The sequence below is a fragment of the Zalophus californianus genome, chromosome 1 (assembly GCF_009762305.2).
Source record: "Zalophus californianus isolate mZalCal1 chromosome 1, mZalCal1.pri.v2, whole genome shotgun sequence".
Lineage (NCBI taxonomy): Eukaryota > Metazoa > Chordata > Mammalia > Carnivora > Otariidae > Zalophus > Zalophus californianus.
This window is the reverse complement of record NC_045595.1, coordinates 94637182-94658891: the sequence shown is the minus strand read 5'-3', so window position 1 is coordinate 94658891 and position 21710 is coordinate 94637182. Positions and strand designations below refer to the sequence as shown.

Here is a 21710-nt window from a genome sequence, read left to right as displayed (position 1 = left end):
TTTAAGAAGCCCCAGAAGAGTCCCTCTTTGTTCATCTGGTTTTCCAGGGGCAATGAAGCAGAGCTGAGGGATGGAGGAGGGAGAGCAGGGGGCACTTTCTGTCAAGGTATGTGGACCCGCCAATTGGGAAGACTTGAAAAAAAATGTTAGAGGAAGCAAGTAGTCACAGGCTAATTTTACTATGCTCACTCCACCACCCAGCACGTTGCCTACCTGGCCCAGGCCTGTTTGAGCCACCCTCCCTCTCTGTTCCCTTGTTCTCCTCTCGGTTCCTCTTTCCTGGCCCTTGAACCTGGTCGTACCTCTGTTCTGCCCCAGATCTCTTAGAAATATGTTAGTGGCAGGGAGATTAGTAGTAAAGGGCATGGGTTTCAGTGTCGGAAAAAACCTGGATTTAAATCTTGCCTGTGCCACTAGTGAGGAGCTCAGGAAACTTGAAGCAGGCTAGGCAGGCCAGTGCTGTCCATGGAATGTGGTAGGATGAGGGAAATGTCTGTATCTGCACTATCCAATATGGTTGCCCCCAGCCCCAGGCGACTACGAGCACTTGAAATGTGGCTAGTGTGATGGAGGGATTTTTTTAACAAATGTATTTAATTTTAATTAATTTAACTCAAATAGCCACGTGACTAATGGCTCCCATATTGGACAGAGCAAGTCTAGAAAATGGAGAACCTCTCCTCTCAGAGAATCGCCGTGTGGTAATGGACATGAGACACCCTGATAAAAGGCCCTACTAGTATGCTATATCCTGCCCTGAAAGAGCGTCACAATCTCAGGCACTCCCCATACTGACGAGGCCGCCTCGGAGAGTGTGCCAGTGGTGGGCCTGCCTCATCTCCCAACACCAGATGCAGCTTGACATTTTCCAACACTGCCTGAGGATGCAACTGAGGCAGTCTGGTGTAAAGAAGTTTGCTTCTCGTTCCTGTTTTGTCCTCACTGTGCTGATTAAACAGAATGACATTTTCAGAAACCCATTTTTAATTAAATTCTTATATGACACTATTTGGCATTTATTTAATATCAAAGTTTCCAGACAGAAAATGTTTCTCATTTTCTCCAGTTAAACTAATCATATTATGTACCAACTGCTTTAAACTAAAGAGACAATCTACCTCCATAAGTTAAAAATACATGAAGATAGGGGTGCCTGGTGGTGCAGTCGGTTAAGCATCTGACTCTTGGTTTCAGCTCAGGTCATGATCTCAGGATTGTGAGATCGAGCCCCGCATCAGGCTCCGTGCTCAGCACGGATTCTGCTTGAGATTCTCTCCCTCTGCCCCTCCCCTGGTTCATGTGCTCTCTCTCTAAAATTAAAAAAAAAAAAAAATTTTTTTTAATGAAGATATCCATTTTTAGAAATACAAATCAAACAGCACCAATTTTATTTTATAGTGTTTATTAAAAAGTTCCTCTTGTAAAACATGAGTGATTTTGGTCCATATCTTATTTTCCATTTGGCTTTAAAACATTTTATATTATTTACAAAATGAATTGCAATTTTTATGATTGTACATAATTTTTTTTGACCCTTGGAATATTAGTTTCAAGTAACTAAAAAAATAAACACCTGGCAGACTAAGTGTACTGAAAAGTACATAACGAACATATTTAATTACCACAGTAATTTAAAAGTCTTGATCTTTACCTCTTAAGATTAAAATTCACTATCATGAAGTCATTCAGGAATCTCTGGAATTTCTCTATTATCCACAATGAGACTATGGATAATCCCTTCTTTCCGCTTCCCACTACTGACAGCCTTTATGTAACAGTCATGGTTCCCAACACTGAAGTGAGTTTCAGTCCCGTCATCTACAAACTCACCCTAGGCCAACAAAAGAAGGAGGAATTAGTGTTCCAGAAACATTTAACTTTGTCTAGAGCATTAACACCATCTAAAAAGGGCGGCATAATGAAGTATCTATTAGCTCAATGTTAAACTTTGGAAAATTAAAGTTAGAAGCTTGTATTGCTAGATGCTTTTCCATCTCTGCTGTGAACTGAACGTTTATTTGTACCTGCTTACTATCTTGAACAATCTTAAGTTTCAGAGGAAAAAAGCCCCTTACATCTTGTGGATGTGTGTCTATAACATGCACTATGAGACAAGAGTGACTATTTTTAAAAGTAAAAATAATAAGCATGATAGCAAGCACTTATTTTATCCCGAGTCACTTACTCTATATCGAGAACAGTTTGCACACGTTACTTCATTGCACCTTCACCATAACCCTGACAGAAGCACTATTACTATCCTCACCGTACAGACGAGGGAATCGAGGCACGGAGTGGTGAAATAACTGCAGGAGGCCCCAGTCAGGAAGGGAGAGAATGTTCTTACCCACTCTGAAAACCTGATTCCTCAGATCGTAAGGTGGCTTACAGTAAAATACACAGGTAACATAAAACCGAGCACTACCTAATCTCGCCCTGTTCTGTCCGCCACAGCAGCTACCAGCCGCGGGGAGCAACTGAGCACTTGAATGTGCTGAGTCTGAAATGCTATGTGCTGTTTCAGTGCAAAATATACACGGAGTGTGCAAGACTTAGAATGAAACAGAGAACGTAAAATAACTCTAAAACCTTTTTATACTGATGTTAAAATTTAGTATTTTGGATATATTGATTTAAATCAAAGATATTATTAAAATGAACTTCACCTTAAAACTTAAAATGTGGCTACTAGAAAAGTTACACATGAAACTCATGCCTGTGGCTCATGTTACATGTTTACTGAGCAGGACTGATCTAGAGTAAAAAGATAGGGGCCAGGCAGTGCAGAGAAGAAAGGAAGAACAGGAGGCTTTGAGGATGAAAGTGGACTATGCCAGAAAGCAAAGAAAGTACAATCAGACTTAAAACTTGGCTACGAGCTTCCTGGCAGCCAGAGCAGAGCAAGCGGGGTCCCACAGCCTAAGAAAGCACTGGACGCACGAGGGAGAGCTTTTTCTGAGCTGTGGGGAGGATTTGGCCGGTGGCTCTTTACCGGAAGTGTACTGACACCACCACAAGGACCTTGCAGGTGCACGATTTGCCAGATACATAATCTTGGTCATGATGCTTTGAGATGGAAAGAAAAAGAAGAAAATAAACTGTAGCTCATGCACAGCAAGAGCAGGTGTGCGCAACCTGGGGAAGGCTGCCCAGATGCGGAGCTGCAGAAACTACTCTGCAAATTAGGTTCGAGTTACAATGAGGAGGCAACTGGGTTATAAAGAGCTACTGTCCAAACACTTGTGGTTCCCTGGTAATTACTGAGGAATAGACATTGTGGATGAACATTACTTTCAACTTCTTATTTACAACCACATTCTTAATACCACAAAACAACATTCTCTTTACATTTGCACTGGAGAATTCCCTGAGAGTGGGAGAGAACAGGATTCAAAACTGCCGATTCGGCATCTAGAGAATTCTAGGGTAGGAAGGAAAGGACAGGAAGGACCAGTAGGGGCCTGATCCATGCTAATGATAACTGAAGCTATTCCACAGGGGTTACAAAACACAGACAGAGCTCTCCAAACGTCTCTGCATAAAAGAAGTCTCTGTCAGTAGATTTAACCCGGAGAGTGAGCGGCTCAAGTTCTGGCGATGGATTCTGAGTGAGCCCTGATTAAATAACCCTTCAAGAATTCAAACCAGGATTAAGAAAGAGAGAAGCATCTATCTTTGTAACGTTTGATTTCTGGCACAGGCACTTCCTCAGAAGCAGACAGCCACAAGACCCAGCAGGTAGGTCCAAATAGCTGCTGAATAAACTCATCCCAGACCTCTGCCCTCTGAGCACCTCTCTTCACCTTCCTATACCTACAACAGATGAAGGGGACAAGGGCAGCACCTACCATGGGGCAACCAGCTAAAACATGACTAGAGCAGAGTGGGTCTCATTATCTCTAGCGCCGGTGTTCACGCCAGAAGCCAGCATGCAAGGCGGGGACCAGGGTTAGTACGCCCCGCTTGCCAGCACAACCTGGGGAATTTCCACCCAGGGACTGCAGCTCCCAGTCCCACACTCCCCTGCTCCCTGTGCTAGGCACACCACTATTTCATTCTCCCTGAAATCACTCCAATAGTCATCCCGCCCACCCAGAGCTGTAACAATGCAAGCAGCTGACAGCAAAGGCCGGACACTCTGGGGTTAGATGGGGATGTCATCACGCTTGGCCACAATGAGTGGGGCAGCCTCTTGGCACTGCTGGTTTACAAATTCCACTTGTCTTCTGGGGTTTGTGACAGGGCCCTTTCCTATCTGCCTTCGTGTCATCTGACATTGTGTGCATCACTTCTTTTTCAAAAACATCACTTTTAGAAAAGTACTATCTGCTTTGAGGGTATGGTGTAAAGCCTTCCTAATCAGAGTGTGAACCATGGGCCGACACACCACCCTGGCACCAGGGGAAATGTTAGATTTTGCATTTTAACAAGATCCCAAGTGATTCCTACACATGCAGGTCTGAGGAGCTGCGGTATGAAGCCCAACCTCAACTTGGACAAACAGGAGGACACCAACCTCTATGGGGCAGTTTCTGATGCGTGAATTCCTTTTAGGACAGAGCCTGGTCCAGGAGAGGAACGGCAGCACGTGAGGCTGGGGCCAGCTCTCAACAGAAGGCGTTTCCAAGCCCTCCCTGCCCCAGGCACTGTCCCGGAAAGGCCTTCAGAATTTAGAGTCAGGAGTACTTCATCTCTCTCTTGTTCTTAACCAAGAGGACCTTGGGTTAATTATCAATCTCCACCATTAGGAAACACAGCAACATTTCAGTGGCAACCCTTCCCCACAGCACTAAGAGTAATCAAAGGGTCAACTTACTGCTGTCTCCATTCTTTTACCATTGCACCATACGTCCATAGTGTCTTTTTCTGTAAAAGTAACAAACCAAAAACAAAAAACACTATAATCTGTGACTCAAATATAAAGTTAACTCCTTATTATTTTAAGAAAAGTTTGATATACTGGATTTCTAAAACTCCATTAACTTTTCACAGCTTTCCAATTCTTCTAAATTTGAAGAAACTATGTTTACTCTTGGTTCACAGACAAAATAAAAATAAAACAAAACAATCTTTTAGGAGATGATCATGGCCCCTGTACAAATGGATGAAGCCCTGTTGAACGAAATAAACACTGCAACACGAACTTCAGTATTGAGGACGCACAGAAATGAGTGTGAGGAGGGGCCTTGCCACACAGACTGGCATCGGTGACCAGATGATCCCCACCCCCGTCTTTCACACGGAGCCAGGTGGATGATGGTATAAAGAGGCCACCAAGAAAGGCTGCTACAGGGTTCACGTAGGATGGACAGCATTCAGGCTCAGAAATTTAACACTGAATTTCCTACTGGATAGCCCAGTAACCTCTATTCATTTTTGTAATGCTTTCATTTTGGGGAAGAACTACTGGATCATGAGAAAAAACACAGGCATCCCTGGTGGACTCTGCTGACACTATGGAGCAAAATGCTGCCATGAGCCACCTGGGCATTAGTCAAGCTGTCAGGGCTCACTTCAGGAGGCATGTACATGTGTGCACAAACGCGTGTGCATTTCGGGGGAGGATCCCCAGGCCCACTTGCAAATATTAGTGTCCTGGCGGGTGCCAGGAAAGAAGACTGCATTCATCAAGCAGGCAGAAGATGAGCTGTGGGTGTTATAATGAAGCCTAGAACTGGGACCTGGGTGCACGTGAGAAGCCCAGGGGTCAAAAACTTGCCTGTGGGGCACCTGGGTGGCTCAGTTGGTTAAGCGACTGCCTTCGGCTCAGGTCATGATCCTGGAGTCCCGGGATCGAGTCCCACATCGGGCTCCCTGCTCAGCAGGGAGTCTGCTTCTCCCTCTGACCCTGTTCCCTCTCGTGCTCTCTATCTCTCATTCTCTCTCTCTCAAATAAATAAAATCTTTAAAAAAAAAAAAAAAAAAAACTTGCCTGTGGGTCAGGGCTGGGGTGCCAGTCAGGGGCTTGTCTACTCCAGGAACACAGTCTAAGAGGGACTCTTTTCTCCCCACACCTTGAGACTGGGGTCTCAGAGAGCGGAGAGAGGCCTCTGAGCTGGGCTAAAAGGGAGAGAGAGGCCGAGAGTCCCGGCCCAGGAAATGTGGGCACTGGTTGCCCTGGTGGCAGCCTGAGCGGGGAGCATCAACAGGCGCAGCTGTAGGGAAACCGAGCTTGTCCCAACGCCTGAGCAGGGCATACAGTGCTAAAGTAAACCATGATGGTGGTCAAGACGGGAATTTTATTTAATATGTCTACTGAACATGCGCAGGTATCAGATTTTCTATAAAGCTATTATTAATGTGCCTCTGAAGAAACCTGCTAACCCAGAAGCCATAAAAGAAAAATGGAATATATTTGAATACATAAAAGTAAAGAGTATTTCTGCATTACTTAAAAAAACATGTACACACATAAGGAAAGTCATACAATAAATGACAAACTGGAAAAAAATAAGCAAAGCTCACAGGACAGACAAAAGTCTAATCTTACTAACATAAAGACTCTGAGCAATCAAGGAGAAAAAGACCAACAACCCAAAAGGAAGTGGGTCAAAGGACACAAAAATGCATTACCAGAAAAGAAAAACAAAAGGACCTCAAACGTGCAAAGATGCTCAACCTCACTTAATTTTGAAAAAGGCAAATAAAAACAACACTGAAATACCATTTTTCATGTAGAATATTAAAAAAAAAATTTAAGATCTGAAACATGCTCAGCTGGAGAACCTGTGGGGAAATGGGTACCGGGAGCACAAAATGGTAAAAGCACCAGGAGGGGCAATGGGGCACAATCCACTCAAATGACAAGCGCAGTTATGTTGAACCAGTGATCCTATTTTCCCACTTCCGGGATTTTATGCTAAGGAGATATGTCAACTATATTCCAAGAGGCATGTGAACAAAGCTATTCATCCAACACTGCTTCCAACAGCAACAGATTAGAAATAGCCCAAGTGCCCAGCTGTCAGGAGCGAGTTAAATGAACTTTTATTTATTAGGAGATTGACTCTGCAGCTATAAGAAAAAGTATGAGGAAGCTCTGTATGTGCGGTTATAAGAGGATCCTCAGAATATATGAATAAGTCAATAAAGCAAGATGCTTTTATGAAATAAGGTAGTATTAAAATTTTGTATTGGCTTGAATCTGAATAAAGAAACACTGGAAGGACTCACTATTAAAAAGGACTTATCTTTATTAGGGAAACAGGGTGGATGGGAATAGGGATGGAAGCAAATTTCTCCATGTAGCTTTCTTTTCATATCATTGTAATTTCTGAATCATGAGTATAGCACCTGTTTAAGTATGTATGTTAACAAAAGAACCTACATGATACAGTATTAAATCATGGCTCAGATGTGGATGCAGTGAGTCATAGGAGGTCCTGGAGCATGTGCACCTTGTAGCCTCTTCTCTCTGCCTGCCTGCAGCTTCTCTAAAATAATGAATGAGCATCTTTAACATAAGCCCAGATTATGTTCCTGAAATACCATTTTCCTCTAAAAAAAAAACCAGGGCTTCTTAGAGAAAAGGGTGATTCCACGTCTGAGCAGCAAATGTTCAAAATGAGCCTAGGACATTGTGTCATACCAGAAAGCAAGGAAGCTTTCAAAGTCTACCAAGGATGTGTCAAAAGGACTCAGGAGACAATCTAAAGAGCACACCATTGGCCAAAACTGGGACAATTTGATGTCCAATAAGAATAGTAACTTCAATGTGTTGCAACACACATCAAATTGTTTAAATCCATGAGTTAATAATAATTAAAAAAAAAACAAACCTAAACGATCCCCTGTAGAGGAAAATGAGGAGCCAATTCAGTATTTTGAAAACTAGTAAAGGGAAAACAAGTGTTATTCTGCATTTCTTATATAAATTGTACCTCTGTACAACCAAATAGTAGATGACAAGAAATTTTTCATTCTAGAAATATTCCAGAATATCACCATTTGGCAACTGCTAAGGAATTACTGGATGCAAAAATTAGGTATTAATGGTTGCCAACATCAAAAAAATTGACAAACGGGGCGCCTGAGTGGCTCAGTCGTTAAGCGTCTGCCTTCGGCTCAGGTCATGGTCCCAGGGTCCTGGGATCAAGCCCCACATCAGACTCCCTGCTCTGCAGGAAGCCTGCTTCTCCCACTCCCCCTACTTGTGTTCCCTCTCTCACCGTGTCTCTGTCAAATAAATAAATAAAATCTTTTAGAAAAAATAAATAGGGCGCCTGGTGGCTCAGTCAGTTGGGCATCTGCTTTTGGCTCGGGTCGTGATCCCGGAATCCTGGGATCGAGCCTCGCATTAAGCTCCTTGCTTTGTGGGGAGAGAGCTTCTCCCTCTCCTCCCCACTTGTGCTCTCTCTCACTATCTCTGTCTCTCTCTCTCAAATAAATAAATCAAAATCTAAAAAGAAAATTAAAAAATAATAAAAATAAATAAATAAATAAATAAAATAAATTCACAAACACCATGTGCCTCTTGATATAACAAAACTATAAAGTAGTCTAGCCAGAAAAAAAGATCAAACCTAAATTTAACCAATTCTTCAGTCAACTACCAATATATAGGAAATAGAAACAGAGGTGAGGGAGCGCCTGGCTAGCTCAGTTGATAGAGCATGCGACTCTTGACCTTAGGGTTGTAAGTTCAAACCCCACTTTGGGTGTAGATTATTTAAAAATAAAAACTTTAGGGCGCCTGGGTGGCTCAGTTGGTTAAGCGACTGCCTTTGGCTCAGGTCATGATCCTGGAGTCCCGGGATCGAGTCCCACATCGGGCTCCCTGCTCAGCGGGGAGTCTGCTTCTCCCTCTGACCCTCTTCCCTCTCGTGCTCTCTATCTCTCATTCTCTCTCTCTCAAATAAATAAATAAATAAATAAGTCTTTAAAAAAAAATAAAAATAAAAACTTTAAAATTATATATATTAAAAAGAAAAAGAAACAGAAACATCACGGAACTGCAATCAACAAAATCCAGACCACAGGAAACTCTTCAAGACGAACTGATCCAGTTTCTTCAATAGTTTCTGGTTTGTTTGTTTTTTTCAACTATGTGCATTTAATTACTTGATAAACATTTTTCATTTTTCTAAAAGTTTATTTAAGTGATTTCTACACCCAGCGTGGGACTTGAACTCACGACCCTGAGATTAAGAGTCACGTGCTCCACCAACTGAGCCAGCCAGTGCCCCAAATGTTTTTCTTTTTTTTTTTTTCAAAGTTTTTATTTATTTATTTGAGAGAGAGAGAGGAAAGTGAGCAGGAGGCAGGAGAGAATCTGAAGCAGACTCTGCCCTGAGTGCAGAGCCCAACACAGGGCTTGATCCCATGACGGCAAGATCATGACCTGAGCCGAAACCAACAGTCAGAGGCTTAACCAACTGAGCTACCCAGGTGCCCCCACATTTTTCATTCTTAAAAAGAATTTTTTAAAAAGTACATGCTAGCATTTGACTAGACTGTAGACTCTTTAAAGACATGGACAACATCTCTTCATCTACATATCCTCAGTGCCTGATATGCTAACTGGTATTTAGTAGGTACTCAATATTATCTAAATAAATGAATCAATGAATTAATGAGATAATCCAAATGGTCTTAACTTTAGTGATATCAGAAGCAGGAAATACTGGGAGTACCAGAAGAGAGAAAAGATAGTAACTTGTAAATATTTGTCTCTTAAGTTTTATAGGCCCAGTGGAAAACAACACAGATGCCAATGTGTAACAATAGAACTTAGCTTAAAGATCAACGGCTTGTTACTTTTTATTTTTTAATCTACTTTATCTGGACTTTGACAATTTTGATGTGCTGCAGTACTAAACCTCTTGCTACCTAGAGAAAAATTCCCTTGTTACTGATCAAGCTTAAATTTCCAACTGTCTCTATATATCCTTTTAAAGAGAAATATCAATAATAATAGAAATATCAATAATAAATAACAAATGTCTACATCTTTTTTGAAACCTGTTTAAAAGGTTTCTTTTTTCTTTTTTTAAATTTTTTTAAAATTTCTTTTTTTAAACCTGTTTACAATCTCCAATCCATCACTACAAAATCTGGCTCTCATATAAATAAGTCATTTAAATGAATACTTTGTTCACATAGGACCCATCAGAAATACACCTACACACACTTACACTCTATTCCAAGTTTGCATAGGGTCTGGGTGGTTAGGGGAACTAATTAACCACCATCATAAAAAGCCAATAAATTCTGCAGAAACGGCACTCACTTACCCAACACAACTCTAAAGTCCTCACCATCCAAATGTAATACCCAAGTATTGGTGGTCTTTGACCTGTTCTCCATATACTTCTTGAGACTTTTCCCATTAATTTCCAGAGTATATTCATACGCAAATCCACTGACAGCATCTATATTTATGGTTGCTTTTGTCTTTGCAGCTCCAACGCAGAAGGTTTCTTTGCCCACTAGTTTGAACATCCATTCTTTTCTTATCTCTTCCTAAGCAATAAAATATAAAAGTTAAAAGCATGCAAATGAAAGAAAATTTAATATTTAGCTTTAGAAGTGCTATAATTAAAGTGAGTAAATAGCAATGCTATTTAGATGTAATTTTATTACTCCATGATTCAAATATTTTAGAAAATAAAAGCACCTCAAGTTTAAATGTTATTGTCTATGGATTCTATAGCTAGTATTAGTTTGCTTGGTCCAGCAATATGATCCAGGCCCCAATATAAAGATAACCAATGTAAGAGAAAAGCCTTGAATTTACATATGAAGAATCTATGTTAACAAAATCAAGCTTCCATGTATACCATATTTTACAAAATAACTCATTTTTTTCCTACCTTCCCATCTACATATACCACTCGTTTGCCTGATGTGGTCCCATGTTCAAACTCAATTTTATGGACTCCATCACTTAAAGCAACTTCCCAAACGGCTACGAGATCTGTCATTTTTTCCAGGCTATAAGGAGGGCTAAGGGAATAAAATAAAGCAATTACAATAGGCCAAAAACAGTAAGAAAATAACCAATTAATCTTTCCAAAATGAAAATATCAGGTTTTTTTAAACCCCTAAAATTACAAGACATTAAAGTGACGGTACCTAAGAATTTCTACTCACAGTACATGTAACTATCTTCTTCCTCCTATATACTCTTCCTTTAAGATGAAACTACTATATATGGGTATATAGTCAGGTAATTCCAAACAAAGTCACCTTAATATTAATAGGATTAAGAACCCATCAGTTTATCCAGGATAGTATTCTAAGCTGGGCTACAGAATAATGCCTGGAAAGGTCAGTAAAAAGTCTCTACTTCTTCCCTACATCCCCATTTAAAAAGCACAGTATTTAATTCTGGTTTTTCTTTTTCAGATCCATTCACTCCAAAACAAGAACTCCCCGAGCCTTTCAAACTTAAATCAGTTAGGATTCATTTTAACAAAAAGGGTTCTAATTTATTATACTGAGCAGAAGAGAAGTCATACAAGAAATGTCCTATTATAAAAAAGATAAAAATGTATGGAGGACGGTAATTCTTGTCTTTACTATAGTAATCTTATTAAAAAAAATAAAGGATTCTGTTTTGTCATAAGCTTCTGGCACAACTTAAATACACCTTTTAGATATTAATATTTTAATATAAAATATATACTTCCCCTATCTGTGCCATGTGAATACCATACATGATATTATGTAATACCTATACAGAACATATTTTGAGCCTGCTCTCTTAACTACGTCTTACTCTTTATTCACTCTAACGTCCTTTGTGTGCTGTCAATCAGAAATGGTAAGTGGATTGATTTGATACCATTTTGAAGTGATTGCCAAGAACTCTGTGCTACGACAGATTTGGAGACCTTACATGCAGGCCCTATGGGAAAAGATGTGTCCCATTGGTGGCCACCTCTGTGCCAGGCGTTTACTACCCTTGCTCTAAATCACAGAAGAGCAAAACCATGCGTTCTGCAAGTTTATAAAATGTGTCCTTAACAAAGTAGCCTGGATAAATAACTCTTGAGTGATAAAAACAATCTTGAAAGTTTCAAAAGCTAGTTTTATTGCCATGCAAGACATTTACCTTTCATCATCTTCAAAGACAGGACTGTCGCCTCCAGATGCCATGGTTTGGCAAAACAGTCTTTAATCCAATTAGCAGGCAGGAAAGAAAAAAGCAGGATTGCAGCAAAGAAAGATTGAGAGCAACAAAGATAACATCTGTAAAGGATTTTTTTCTAAGTTTGCAATCCATTTCTCAAATTGCATGCAGTTGCTCATGAAACAGCTTTTACATACAATAGAATTGCAAACTCCAGTTTTCAAGAAAAGAAATTAAGCCATGCAAATTGACCAATCATATTTTTCCCTGTTATAAATTTATAGTTTCCCAAAATTAGAGACAAATATGATACCACATCAGAGCTGCAAGGGACCTAGAGGTCCTCTGGGTCCCGCACTTCTCAAATTGAGAGGTATAAGAGGCCCCAAGGGTATGAGTCAGTGGGTCAGGGAATACATAAAACTCCAGAATAAACAGTATGCATCTTCAGGAAGCATCGATGTTACAGGGTGGTAACAAATTTAAAATGCAATCTTAATATTCAGTTTTAGAAGGCTATATATTATGGTGGAATATATAATTAAAAAAATATTTTAGGGGCACCTGGCTGGCTCAGTTGGTAGAGCATGTGACTCTTGATCTCGGGGTTGTGAGCTCAATCCCCACGTTGGGGTAGAGCTTACTTAAAAAAATCAATCAATAATTAAAAAAAAATTTTAGATACCTTCAAAGAAATGACTAGTTTGCAGGAAGCAGCCAAGGATATGCTAGTTTGCTTTCTAACAGCAAACTTAATTTACCCACTTACTCAAGCCCACCTAATTTACTAGTGCCAATAATGAATCCACAAAAGTTATGTGGTTTGCTCAGGTCACTTGCAGGGCCTGAGCCAGAACTACAGCCCAGTACTCCCATGCAATTATCTCAGAATTAACTAGGCTGTAATACTAATTAAATTTTACTAAAATCAGAAGCACACATATATTCACACATGCATAAGATTTGGGATTAACAGCTGTATCCCTTCCAAACCTACTGAAAAATAGCTTCAACTATTTTTTGCTCCCCAGATCTACTCTGGCCTAGCCTTCTCTCTACAGATGCCCTAGAGTGCTCTCTCCTTGTTAAAAATGGGAGATCGCCAAACTTCTTTAGCTGGAAACAGCCAGAAGACACAAACCGTTTTTCAAAAAGATGTTAAAGAAGAGATTAACACTGATAAAAGCAATCCAGCAGGCAAGGAAAACATAAAAATTTTAGAATAAGAAAAAGATTCAAACACTTTGTACCTAAAATAAATCCCTTTGTTTTGGGAGCACCTTACAAATTTGTGAACTTTTCTAATCTCAAGAAGCCCTAGGATATCTCCTATGAAAGTAGAGGGTATCCTGCAACTACAAAAGCAAAGAGAATACACAGCAATAGAGGAAGCCAAATAGCATAATATAAACTTGGATAAGCCATCCTTTGCAAATCAGAGTGGGCTTAGGGATATCATTCAAATTTTGCTTTGCAACTTTTAGAGACCCTAGAAAGTTCAGTAATTCAGCATTCAAACTTGAAAGAACCGCCCAGTTTTCCATTATAAGGAACTTCAGTTATTATCACAGTACGGTAAGACATGGTACCATCTTAATTATAATAACTTTTCATCTAGAAGTATAAAAGACAACACAACAAATTAGAAGGGAAGTGAGAAATTAAGGTCACATTTATTTCTTGAAAATTTTCCCTAAACTATCGACATTCATTCATACATTCATTTATTTATGGAGTATCTATCTGAAGTGCTGAAGAGTTTTGGAACTTGTGATGGTTGCACAAAATTGTGGATGTACTTAATCCCACTGAACTGTACCCTTAAAGATGGTTAAAATGGTAAATTTGATGTCATATGTTTTTTACCACAACTTAAAAAATAATATTTTAATATACAAAAAGACACTGGATTATACACTTTAAATGGGTGAATTGTATGGCACGTGAATTACACAAAAAGGAAAGACCTAGGTGCCCTGCTGGTAGTGTTTCTTGGAATGTGACTATATCTATAACCAAAAGATCACGACTGTCCTTGTCTCCAGTGTCTACCTTACTCCCTTGAAAAATGAGAAATATCCGTCACACATCTTACAAACTGGACTTAATAAACACATGTCATACTGTAAATTCATTCACCATGCTAATAGTTATCAGTCACTTATGTGCCCGGCACTAAGCTGGACACTAAGCTCAGTGAGGGGCCCTAGAGAGACCAAAAGATGATTATGACACAGACATGGGGGTGTCCTTGTAAAGAGAACCAGTAAAGGACAGAATGGGCCCACAGAGAAAGGATCCCAGCCCTGCCAAATGGGTGCGAAGGCCAGAGAAGACTGGTTTAAAACCTGAGAGAAAGGAATTAATCCACGGTCATTCTTAAACTCTTATACATACACTTGATTTTCAGGATCATGTGACCAAACTGAAAAATGATCATTAAAGAGAATATTCCCTCTATTTTAGCATAAAATTTTAAAGATGTAAATGAAGGGGTATCTGGGTGGCTCGGTCGGTTAAGCATCCAACTCTTGATCTCAGCTCAGGTCTTGATCTCAGTCAGGGTGGTGAGTTCAAGCCCTGCTTTGGGCTCCATGCTGCGCATGGAACCTACTTAAAAAATAACAATAAAATAAAATAAATGAAAAGGATGGAAAAACAAATTCCATTTATTTTCACTGATGAGGATGATGTCACTCGAAACTTTTTACATGTCTTTGAGGAAAGCTTTTTGAGTCTAGGCATCAGCATAATCTTTTAAAATCTCTTCCCTAGCAATTCAACGGTCACGTTTCAGAGTAGGACTTAACCATTAAGACGTTTCCACCGTTTATCTAACCCAGCTTGAATTTTGCCTTAACTTGGGTTTAACCGCATTGGGGGCTGTAATGGTCTGTCCAAGCTAAACCCAAGTCCGTTTTAAAAATTAACTAAGATATTCATAGTTCCCTTTTCAGCAAAAGCTCTAGGTAAGGCCACCCACAAGGTCACTCTTCAACAAACAGGTGTTGACACTGTATGTCGAGACCCACGTGAAGCACTGGGACCCAGCAAAGTCGGTCAGGAGGCTCCAGGAGCCAGGTGTCCCCAAATGCTACCGGAGGTACAAGAACTGGTAACTTTTCTGAGGAGCATTTTTACAATGTAAACCACAAGCCTTAGGAGAGATCATTCTATAAACAATTGATCATGCTCAACACACTAGACATAACAGTGCTCAACGAAACGCCTTTTTTTGTATTAGCTACAAAATGAAAACCATGTCCACCAGCAGGGAAGGACTCTATGAAGTAAATCACAGTCCTCTCACTCAACAAACTGCACGTCCAGCCAGGGCCAGGCCCCGGGGACGGATGGATGCTGCGGTCAACCTGGCACACAGGAACGCAGTCCAGGGCGGCCAATACAGAGGACGCAGAAAAACACGCAGAGCCACGGTTAGCTGCGCACGCTGCATTCTTAGGTAAAGAAGCCCAGTTACAGCACCTTACGATCTAGGCTTTGCAAAATGCAGTCTGCTCACGAGTCCAGGAAAAAAGGGCTGGAAGAGGATTATCTTAGGGTCGCAGGGCCTGGCTAGGTAAGGGCGACCCGCAGACTGCCCTCCCTCCCCCCCGGCTCCTTGCCTCTGCCCGGCGGACACAAAACGTCCGGAACACACCCGGCGCGGCCCAGCGCCTCACCCGCCCCGTCTCACGGTCCGCGTAGACACCGCCCACCGCTCGCAGCGCCCGCCGCCGCCCGGAGATGGCCGCCGCCGCAGCCGCCGCCGCCGCCCTGCAGCGGGGACGCCCGTGGCTGCGCGCAGGGGCTTCTGGGGCCGCGCCACCTGGGCCGCGGGGCTCACCTGGCCGCCGTGCACCGCGGGAGGCTCTGGGCCACCCGCTCCGCCGCGTAGTCCGCGTGGCCTTGCTCCCTTCGCCGAGAAGCGGGCGCTTTCTCCTCGGAAGCTGGAAGCTCGGCCGCCGCCAGTTGCGAGCGCGCCGACTCTGTGGCGCTTCAGGTCCCCTGAGGTGCCCAGCGCAGGCCGCCACCCGCGCCCGAGCACCGCCGACGCAGTCCCCGCCTGCTGCCTCAGCGGAGGGCTCTGCGCTCTCTGCAGAGGCCCTCCGTCATCCCCAAGCCCCAAACCTTAAGTCCTGCACCGCGTCCCGCCGCCCCGGGCTGGTAAGACCCGCTGATAGCAGGCGCGGGGCCGGACGCTGGGGATAACCTGGTGGCAAAAACAGACCTTGTGTCTGCTCTGAAGCCACTGGGCAGGTAAATCTGTTTATGGCATTCGCCCCTTGAAATCTCGTTATGGGTTCCGGTTATTTCTGTAAAAACCCAAACTCCTTAAGGCGCGCATGAGGCCCCATGTAGATTCTCAAATGATGCAAGCTTTTTCTCTCCCCGGGGCCTCTGCAGATGCTCTTCCCTCTGCGGGGCACTCCTCCCTGCCTCTTCCCTTAGCTCTTCTCCACTTTGGTGTTGAGCTTGCGCTTCAAATATCATTTTTTAAGGAGAACTATCCTGTCCCTGAACCCTTGCAGCCCTTGGAATTCTCCTTGGTCCTTGTCGGGGTGTGCGGTTATTTGTGTAATTTTTGCTTCATGTGGAACTTAAGAGTGGACTGAGGTTCTTGAAGGCAGGGGCTATGGCCGCTTGGCTCTCCCTCTGGTATCTCCCACATCGGCACAGTGCAGGCTCATAGTAGGCTCTGATAAATATTTGTTTAAAGAGTGGATGTAGAGCAGGCCTGGGTGAGTTTCAGGTGGTTTGGGTTTTCACTGTCACCAGCAGAAAGGGAGGAGGGTTGTTGAGTGGGCCATTTGAGGAGGGCAGTGAGTGGTCCCTGTGGAGAGTGTGCCCAGTGACAATATACAGACATTTGAAGGGATTCTGAGGGCCCAGAAGATTGGGGGACATGGGGGCATCCAGGCCCCATTGTGTAATTTCTTCCCCCGGCTTGAGGTTAATGTAAAGGATTGTTTGATCTTTAGGGTTGGTAAGAGTTGAAGCAGTTTCTAGATGCTGAGCAAGTATGTGAAAGAAGGGGGATAGAGAGACAAGAGGGAACAATCTATTATTTAGGTTAATCAGTCTGCAAAGTAATAATGACTGAATTCTTAAGCAAATTGTGTTACAAGGATTCTGCTTAGCGAGCACTGATTTCTTGTTTGCAACCCTGTATTGAAAGCTCCTGGAAGACAAAGACTTCATATTTGTATTTTCTTCTAAACCAGTGTCTTGAGCAGAGAGTTTTCAATAAATAATTGGTGAAAGACTGAGGTAGGGGGGAAAAGGTAAAAAGGCCCCAGAGTGGAAATTTCCAGCGATGGGACAAGGCTAGCTGAAGACATGTCCCTAATTACTTTTTTTGAGTCCTTAGTTCTTCTAAGAAACAATCCTGGGTGGTTGGGCTAGGACCAGGAAACCCTGGTTGAGGAGCAGCTCTGTGATACTGTTTAATGAAGGATTATGTTTTCTTGTAAAACTTTAGGAATCTGGATACCCTTTACAAGACCATTAAGGTATAATTTGTTGGATGCTTGCTATGTCCTTATATATTGTTGCTTGTATTTTTCACAACAGCCCAATACTTCCATTATAGAGAGACCCAAAGCCCTTCAGAAGTTGCAGAGCCAGCATGTGGAGCCAGGCTTGTGGGATTAAAAAAGTTCATGTTAACGGGGCCTGTTATTACAAAAGTGTTAATTGTGCTTGAAGAAATATCTGGGCCCTTCCTTAGAGGCCAGGGAAGCTTCTCTGCCCATGGAGCACAGAGTACATTCATGAGGTGTACTCAAGTCTGCACCACGAATAGGCAGTGCAATCTTATTCCTCAGCTGGCTTGTTCTATGTCACTATTTTCTGTTTGGGTATAATTTCTGGGATACCTGGAATTGAACATACCAGTTTGGGCTACATTTTCCACCTACTCATTTCCGGGGCCCAGGACACTGACAGTAGCGTTAGTCACTTGTTACTAGACAGAACTGTTACAGAAAAAGGTCTGAAGAAAATACTGTGAGAGGTATTGAACTTCAGTATGAAATGTATTTAGTCAAGCTGATCCTGCTTTTTGACTTTACTATTTTTTTTTCCTCAAAGTAATCGCTATGCCCAACATGGGGCTCAAACTCACAACCACGAGATCAAGAGTCACATGCTCTTCTGACAGCCAGCCAGGTGTCCTGTGCTTTTGACTTTATTCTCATTCCCAGATTATTTCCTTGTTTCCCCAGAAAGTACCTAGATGCTGGTTCTTACCTCTTAAACTGCCTCTCACTGATCTGCCCATTGACATCGGTGATTATTGGATTGATTGACTACTTTTTTAAGATTTTGTTTTTAAGTAATCCCTACACCCAACATGGGGCTCGAACTCACAACCCTGAGATCAAGAGTCACATGCTCTACCCACTGAACCAGCCAGGCCATCAGTGATAGGTATTTTTTTCATTCACCATCCTCCATGCTTTCATTGGGCCTCCTTTTTTTTTTTTTTTTTTTTAAGATTTATTTATTTGAGAGAGCGAGAATGAGAGAGAGAGAGAGTACATGAGAGGGGGGAGGGTTAGAGGGAGAAGCAGACTTCTCGCTGAGCAGGGAGCCCGATGCGGGACTCGATCCCGGGACTCCGGGATCATGACCTGAGCCGAAGGCAGTCGCTTAACCAACTGAGCCACCCAGGCGCCGGGGCCTCCTTTTGAAAAGGGAATTGTTAATGCATTGACTGATTTTCTGAACTTACTTTTTAAACAACGTGAATGGAGATCAAAATAAAAGGGAAAAGTTACATAGTCTGATACCTACAAGACTTAAAATTTTCCACATGCCCTTCCTGTACTGGTCCAGCCTGACTACGGGCGATATGTTTATTATTTTTATTTTTTTAAGATTTTACTTATTTATTCATGAGCGACACAGAGAGAGAGAGAGAGAGAAAGGCAGAGGGAGAAGCAGGCTCCCCAAGAGCAGGGAGCCCCATGCAGGACTTGATCCCAGCAGCCTGGGATCATGACCTGAGCCGAAGGCAGATGCTTAATTAACCATCTGAGCCACCCAGGCGCCCTGGCGATATGTTTATTTTTTTAAAGATTTATTTATTTATTTTATTTGAGAGAGAGAGAGATTGAGAGAGAGAGAAAGCACATGAGATGGGGGGAGGGTCAGAGGGAGAAGCAGACTCCCTGCCGAGCAGGGAGTCCGATGCGGGACTCGATCCGGGGACTCCAGGATCATGACCTGAGCCGAAGGCAGTCGCTTAACCAGCTGAGCCACCCAGGCGCCCGCTGGCGATATGTTTAAAGGAAGAGGCACCGGTGCTTTAGAAACAAGCCCAGGGCTCAAAATTGGCCTCAGAGGACTGTGTGTCAGAACCTGTGCCAGTACCCACAGTCTCCTGCTGCTGGCCAGACTGCTGCCGCTACACATCTTCCCCTCAGCCCAAGGACGCTGTGGCTCTACCTACACAAACACAGAAAGTGGAGAAGCAGTGAAACAAGGTGATTTTGTAGAACTTCAAACAGGAGAAGCTTGACAATTTCAGGAGAATGTAGGTTTTGGTTTGAGTCATGTGGAGGGTGGGGTCTGTAGATACACCCTTAATTAGAGCAAAGAGCCAAAGGAAGACAATACATACACATGTTCCAGTTGGTTAAGACTCGGTAAAAATTTGTACCATGTTTATTTAGAGAAACTTAAAAAGTATAGAAAATAATACCCATATTCCTGCTACCTAGAATTGACTGACCATCATTAAATATTGGCTCATTGAAAAATTTCAATGGAAGAAAACATCGCAGATAAAAACCCTATTGGATTTGCAAGTCCAACACCATTACTTGCTTCTCTTCCTCCAAAGCCAATATGAACATGAATTTGGTGTTTCCTTGTGAGTCCATTTTCTGTAGTTATATACACGAATAGCTCATACCCATTAGAATGGCTGTTGTCAATAAGAAATAACAGGTGTTCGCAAAGATGTGGAGAAAAGGGAACATTTGTGCACTGTTGATAGGAATGTATTTTGGTGCAGCTATTATGGAAAACAGTGTGGAGGTTCCTCAAAAATATTAAAAATAGGAGTGCCTGGGTGGCTCATTTGGTTGTGTCTGACTCTTGATTTCAGCTCAGGTCATGGTCTCAGGGTTGTGAGATCGAGCCCTGTGTTGGGCTCTGCGCTGGGTGTGGAGCCTGCTTAAGGTTCTCTCTCTCCCTCTACCCCTCCCTGCCCCTCCAAAAAAAAAAAAATTAAAAATAGAACTACCATATAATCCAGCAATTCCACTTCTGCATATTTATCTCTCGCTCACTCTCATCCTCTCGCTCTCTCTCTCACACACACACACACTATTATTCAGCCATAAAAAAGGAAATTCTGCCATTTGTGAAAACATGGATGGACCTCAAGGACACGATGCTAAGTGAAATTAGAGAATGACAAATATGTCTTTTATAGGTGGAATCTAAAAACAAAACCAAAAACAAACTCATAGAGAACAGATTGGTAGTCATCAGAGGTTGGGGGGGAGAAATGGGTGGAGGGGATATAAATTTATTTAAAAAATAATATTGAAGAAAGGTGTTTTTCACTATCCCACTTTGAATTATATACTGTTAATTTATTATTACTAGTATATTTTGCTTGTATCTACTATTTTACCTTTTGCTTTCTATTTGTCCCACCTTTGCTCTGCTTTTTGTTCTTCTTTCTTTCATTCTTAAAAGTAGCCTGAATTTTTGTTTTCATATTCCACTTTTTCTGTCTACTGGTTTGGAAGTCATTGACCCTATTCCTGTTCTTGGAGTGGCTACCCTTAAAATTTTACATTGCACATTAACAGAGCCTAAACATCCCACTCCTCCTTCTAGATAATACAAGGACCTTGGAATACTCTAACTCCAATGGCTGTCCCCTTTCACCTTGTAAGTAACCTCGTAAGTCTGATCCGCGTGTGTCCTTTTTTTCAGCCCCCGCATTTGCCTTCATGATCATTATACTGAATTATACAATGTTTGTTTGGATTTATCTACATGTTTTATCATTTTTCTCAACAATCCTTGTCTTCTTTGATCACTTTTCTTCTTTCTAAATTATATACTTAGAACTTTTAATGTAGGTCTATGGTGATTTTTTTTATAAGATTTTATTTACTTATTTGTCAGAGAGAGAGAGAGAGCACAAGCAGGGGGAGCTGCATGCAGAACAGCAGGGCAGGCAGAGGGAGAAGCAGGCTCCCCGCTGAGCAAGGAGCCTGATGCGGGACTCGATCCCAGGACTCTGGGATCATGACCTGAGCCGAAGGCAGCCACTTAGCCAACTGAGCCACCCAGGTGTCCCTATGGTGATTTTTTTTTTAAAGATTTATTTATTTTAGAGAGAGAGCATGAGTGGGGGGGAAGTGGCAGAGGGAGAGGGAGAGAGAGAATCCTCAAGCAGACTCTCCACTGAGCGTGGAGCCCCAGTGGGGCTTGATCCCAGGACCCTGAGATCATGACCTGAGCCAAAATCAAGAACCAGCTGCTTAACTGACTGAGCCACCTAGGCGCCCCGGTCTTATTGGTGAGTTTTTAAAAACTTTATTTGGAGATAATTGTATCTGGGAGCTAGGGAGAGTCACTGACCTGGAACCACTTTAACATGCTTCCA

At 42.2% G+C, this 21710-nt stretch overlaps 2 protein-coding genes across 9 annotated transcripts in view; one reads left to right on the top strand and one right to left on the bottom strand.

Moving 5' to 3' along the window:
- Nucleotides 1-1251: 1251 nt before the first annotated feature.
- FAIM (Fas apoptotic inhibitory molecule) lies at nucleotides 1252-16050 on the bottom strand. Of its 7 annotated transcripts, XM_027582716.1 has the most exons (7): nucleotides 15921-16050; nucleotides 12056-12115; nucleotides 10812-10944; nucleotides 10233-10461; nucleotides 4817-4866; nucleotides 1652-1831; nucleotides 1252-1310 (listed from the first exon to the last, which is right to left on the bottom strand). In XM_027582716.1, the coding sequence occupies exons 2-6, from the start codon at nucleotides 12097-12099 to the stop codon at nucleotides 1682-1684; spliced, it is 606 nt and encodes a 201-aa protein (XP_027438517.1). In that variant the 5' UTR covers nucleotides 12100-12115; nucleotides 15921-16050; the 3' UTR covers nucleotides 1252-1310; nucleotides 1652-1681. The 7 variants fall into 7 exon arrangements, with proteins under 7 accessions (XP_027438517.1, XP_027438514.1, XP_027438515.1 ...); XM_027582713.1 differs by lacking the exons at nucleotides 1252-1310; nucleotides 15921-16050 and adding an exon at nucleotides 15757-15851 and having other exon boundaries at nucleotides 1386-1831; XM_027582714.1 differs by lacking the exons at nucleotides 1252-1310; nucleotides 15921-16050 and adding an exon at nucleotides 15700-15785 and having other exon boundaries at nucleotides 1386-1831.
- Nucleotides 16051-16199: 149 nt separating this feature from the next.
- CEP70 (centrosomal protein 70) overlaps nucleotides 16200-21710 on the top strand; it is a 115753-nt gene continuing 110242 nt past the window's right edge. For both annotated transcript variants that reach the window (XM_027582708.2, XM_027582706.2), the window contains exon 1: nucleotides 16200-16333. The gene's annotated coding sequence lies outside the window, so the exon portion shown is untranslated. The remainder of the gene's footprint in view (nucleotides 16334-21710) is intronic.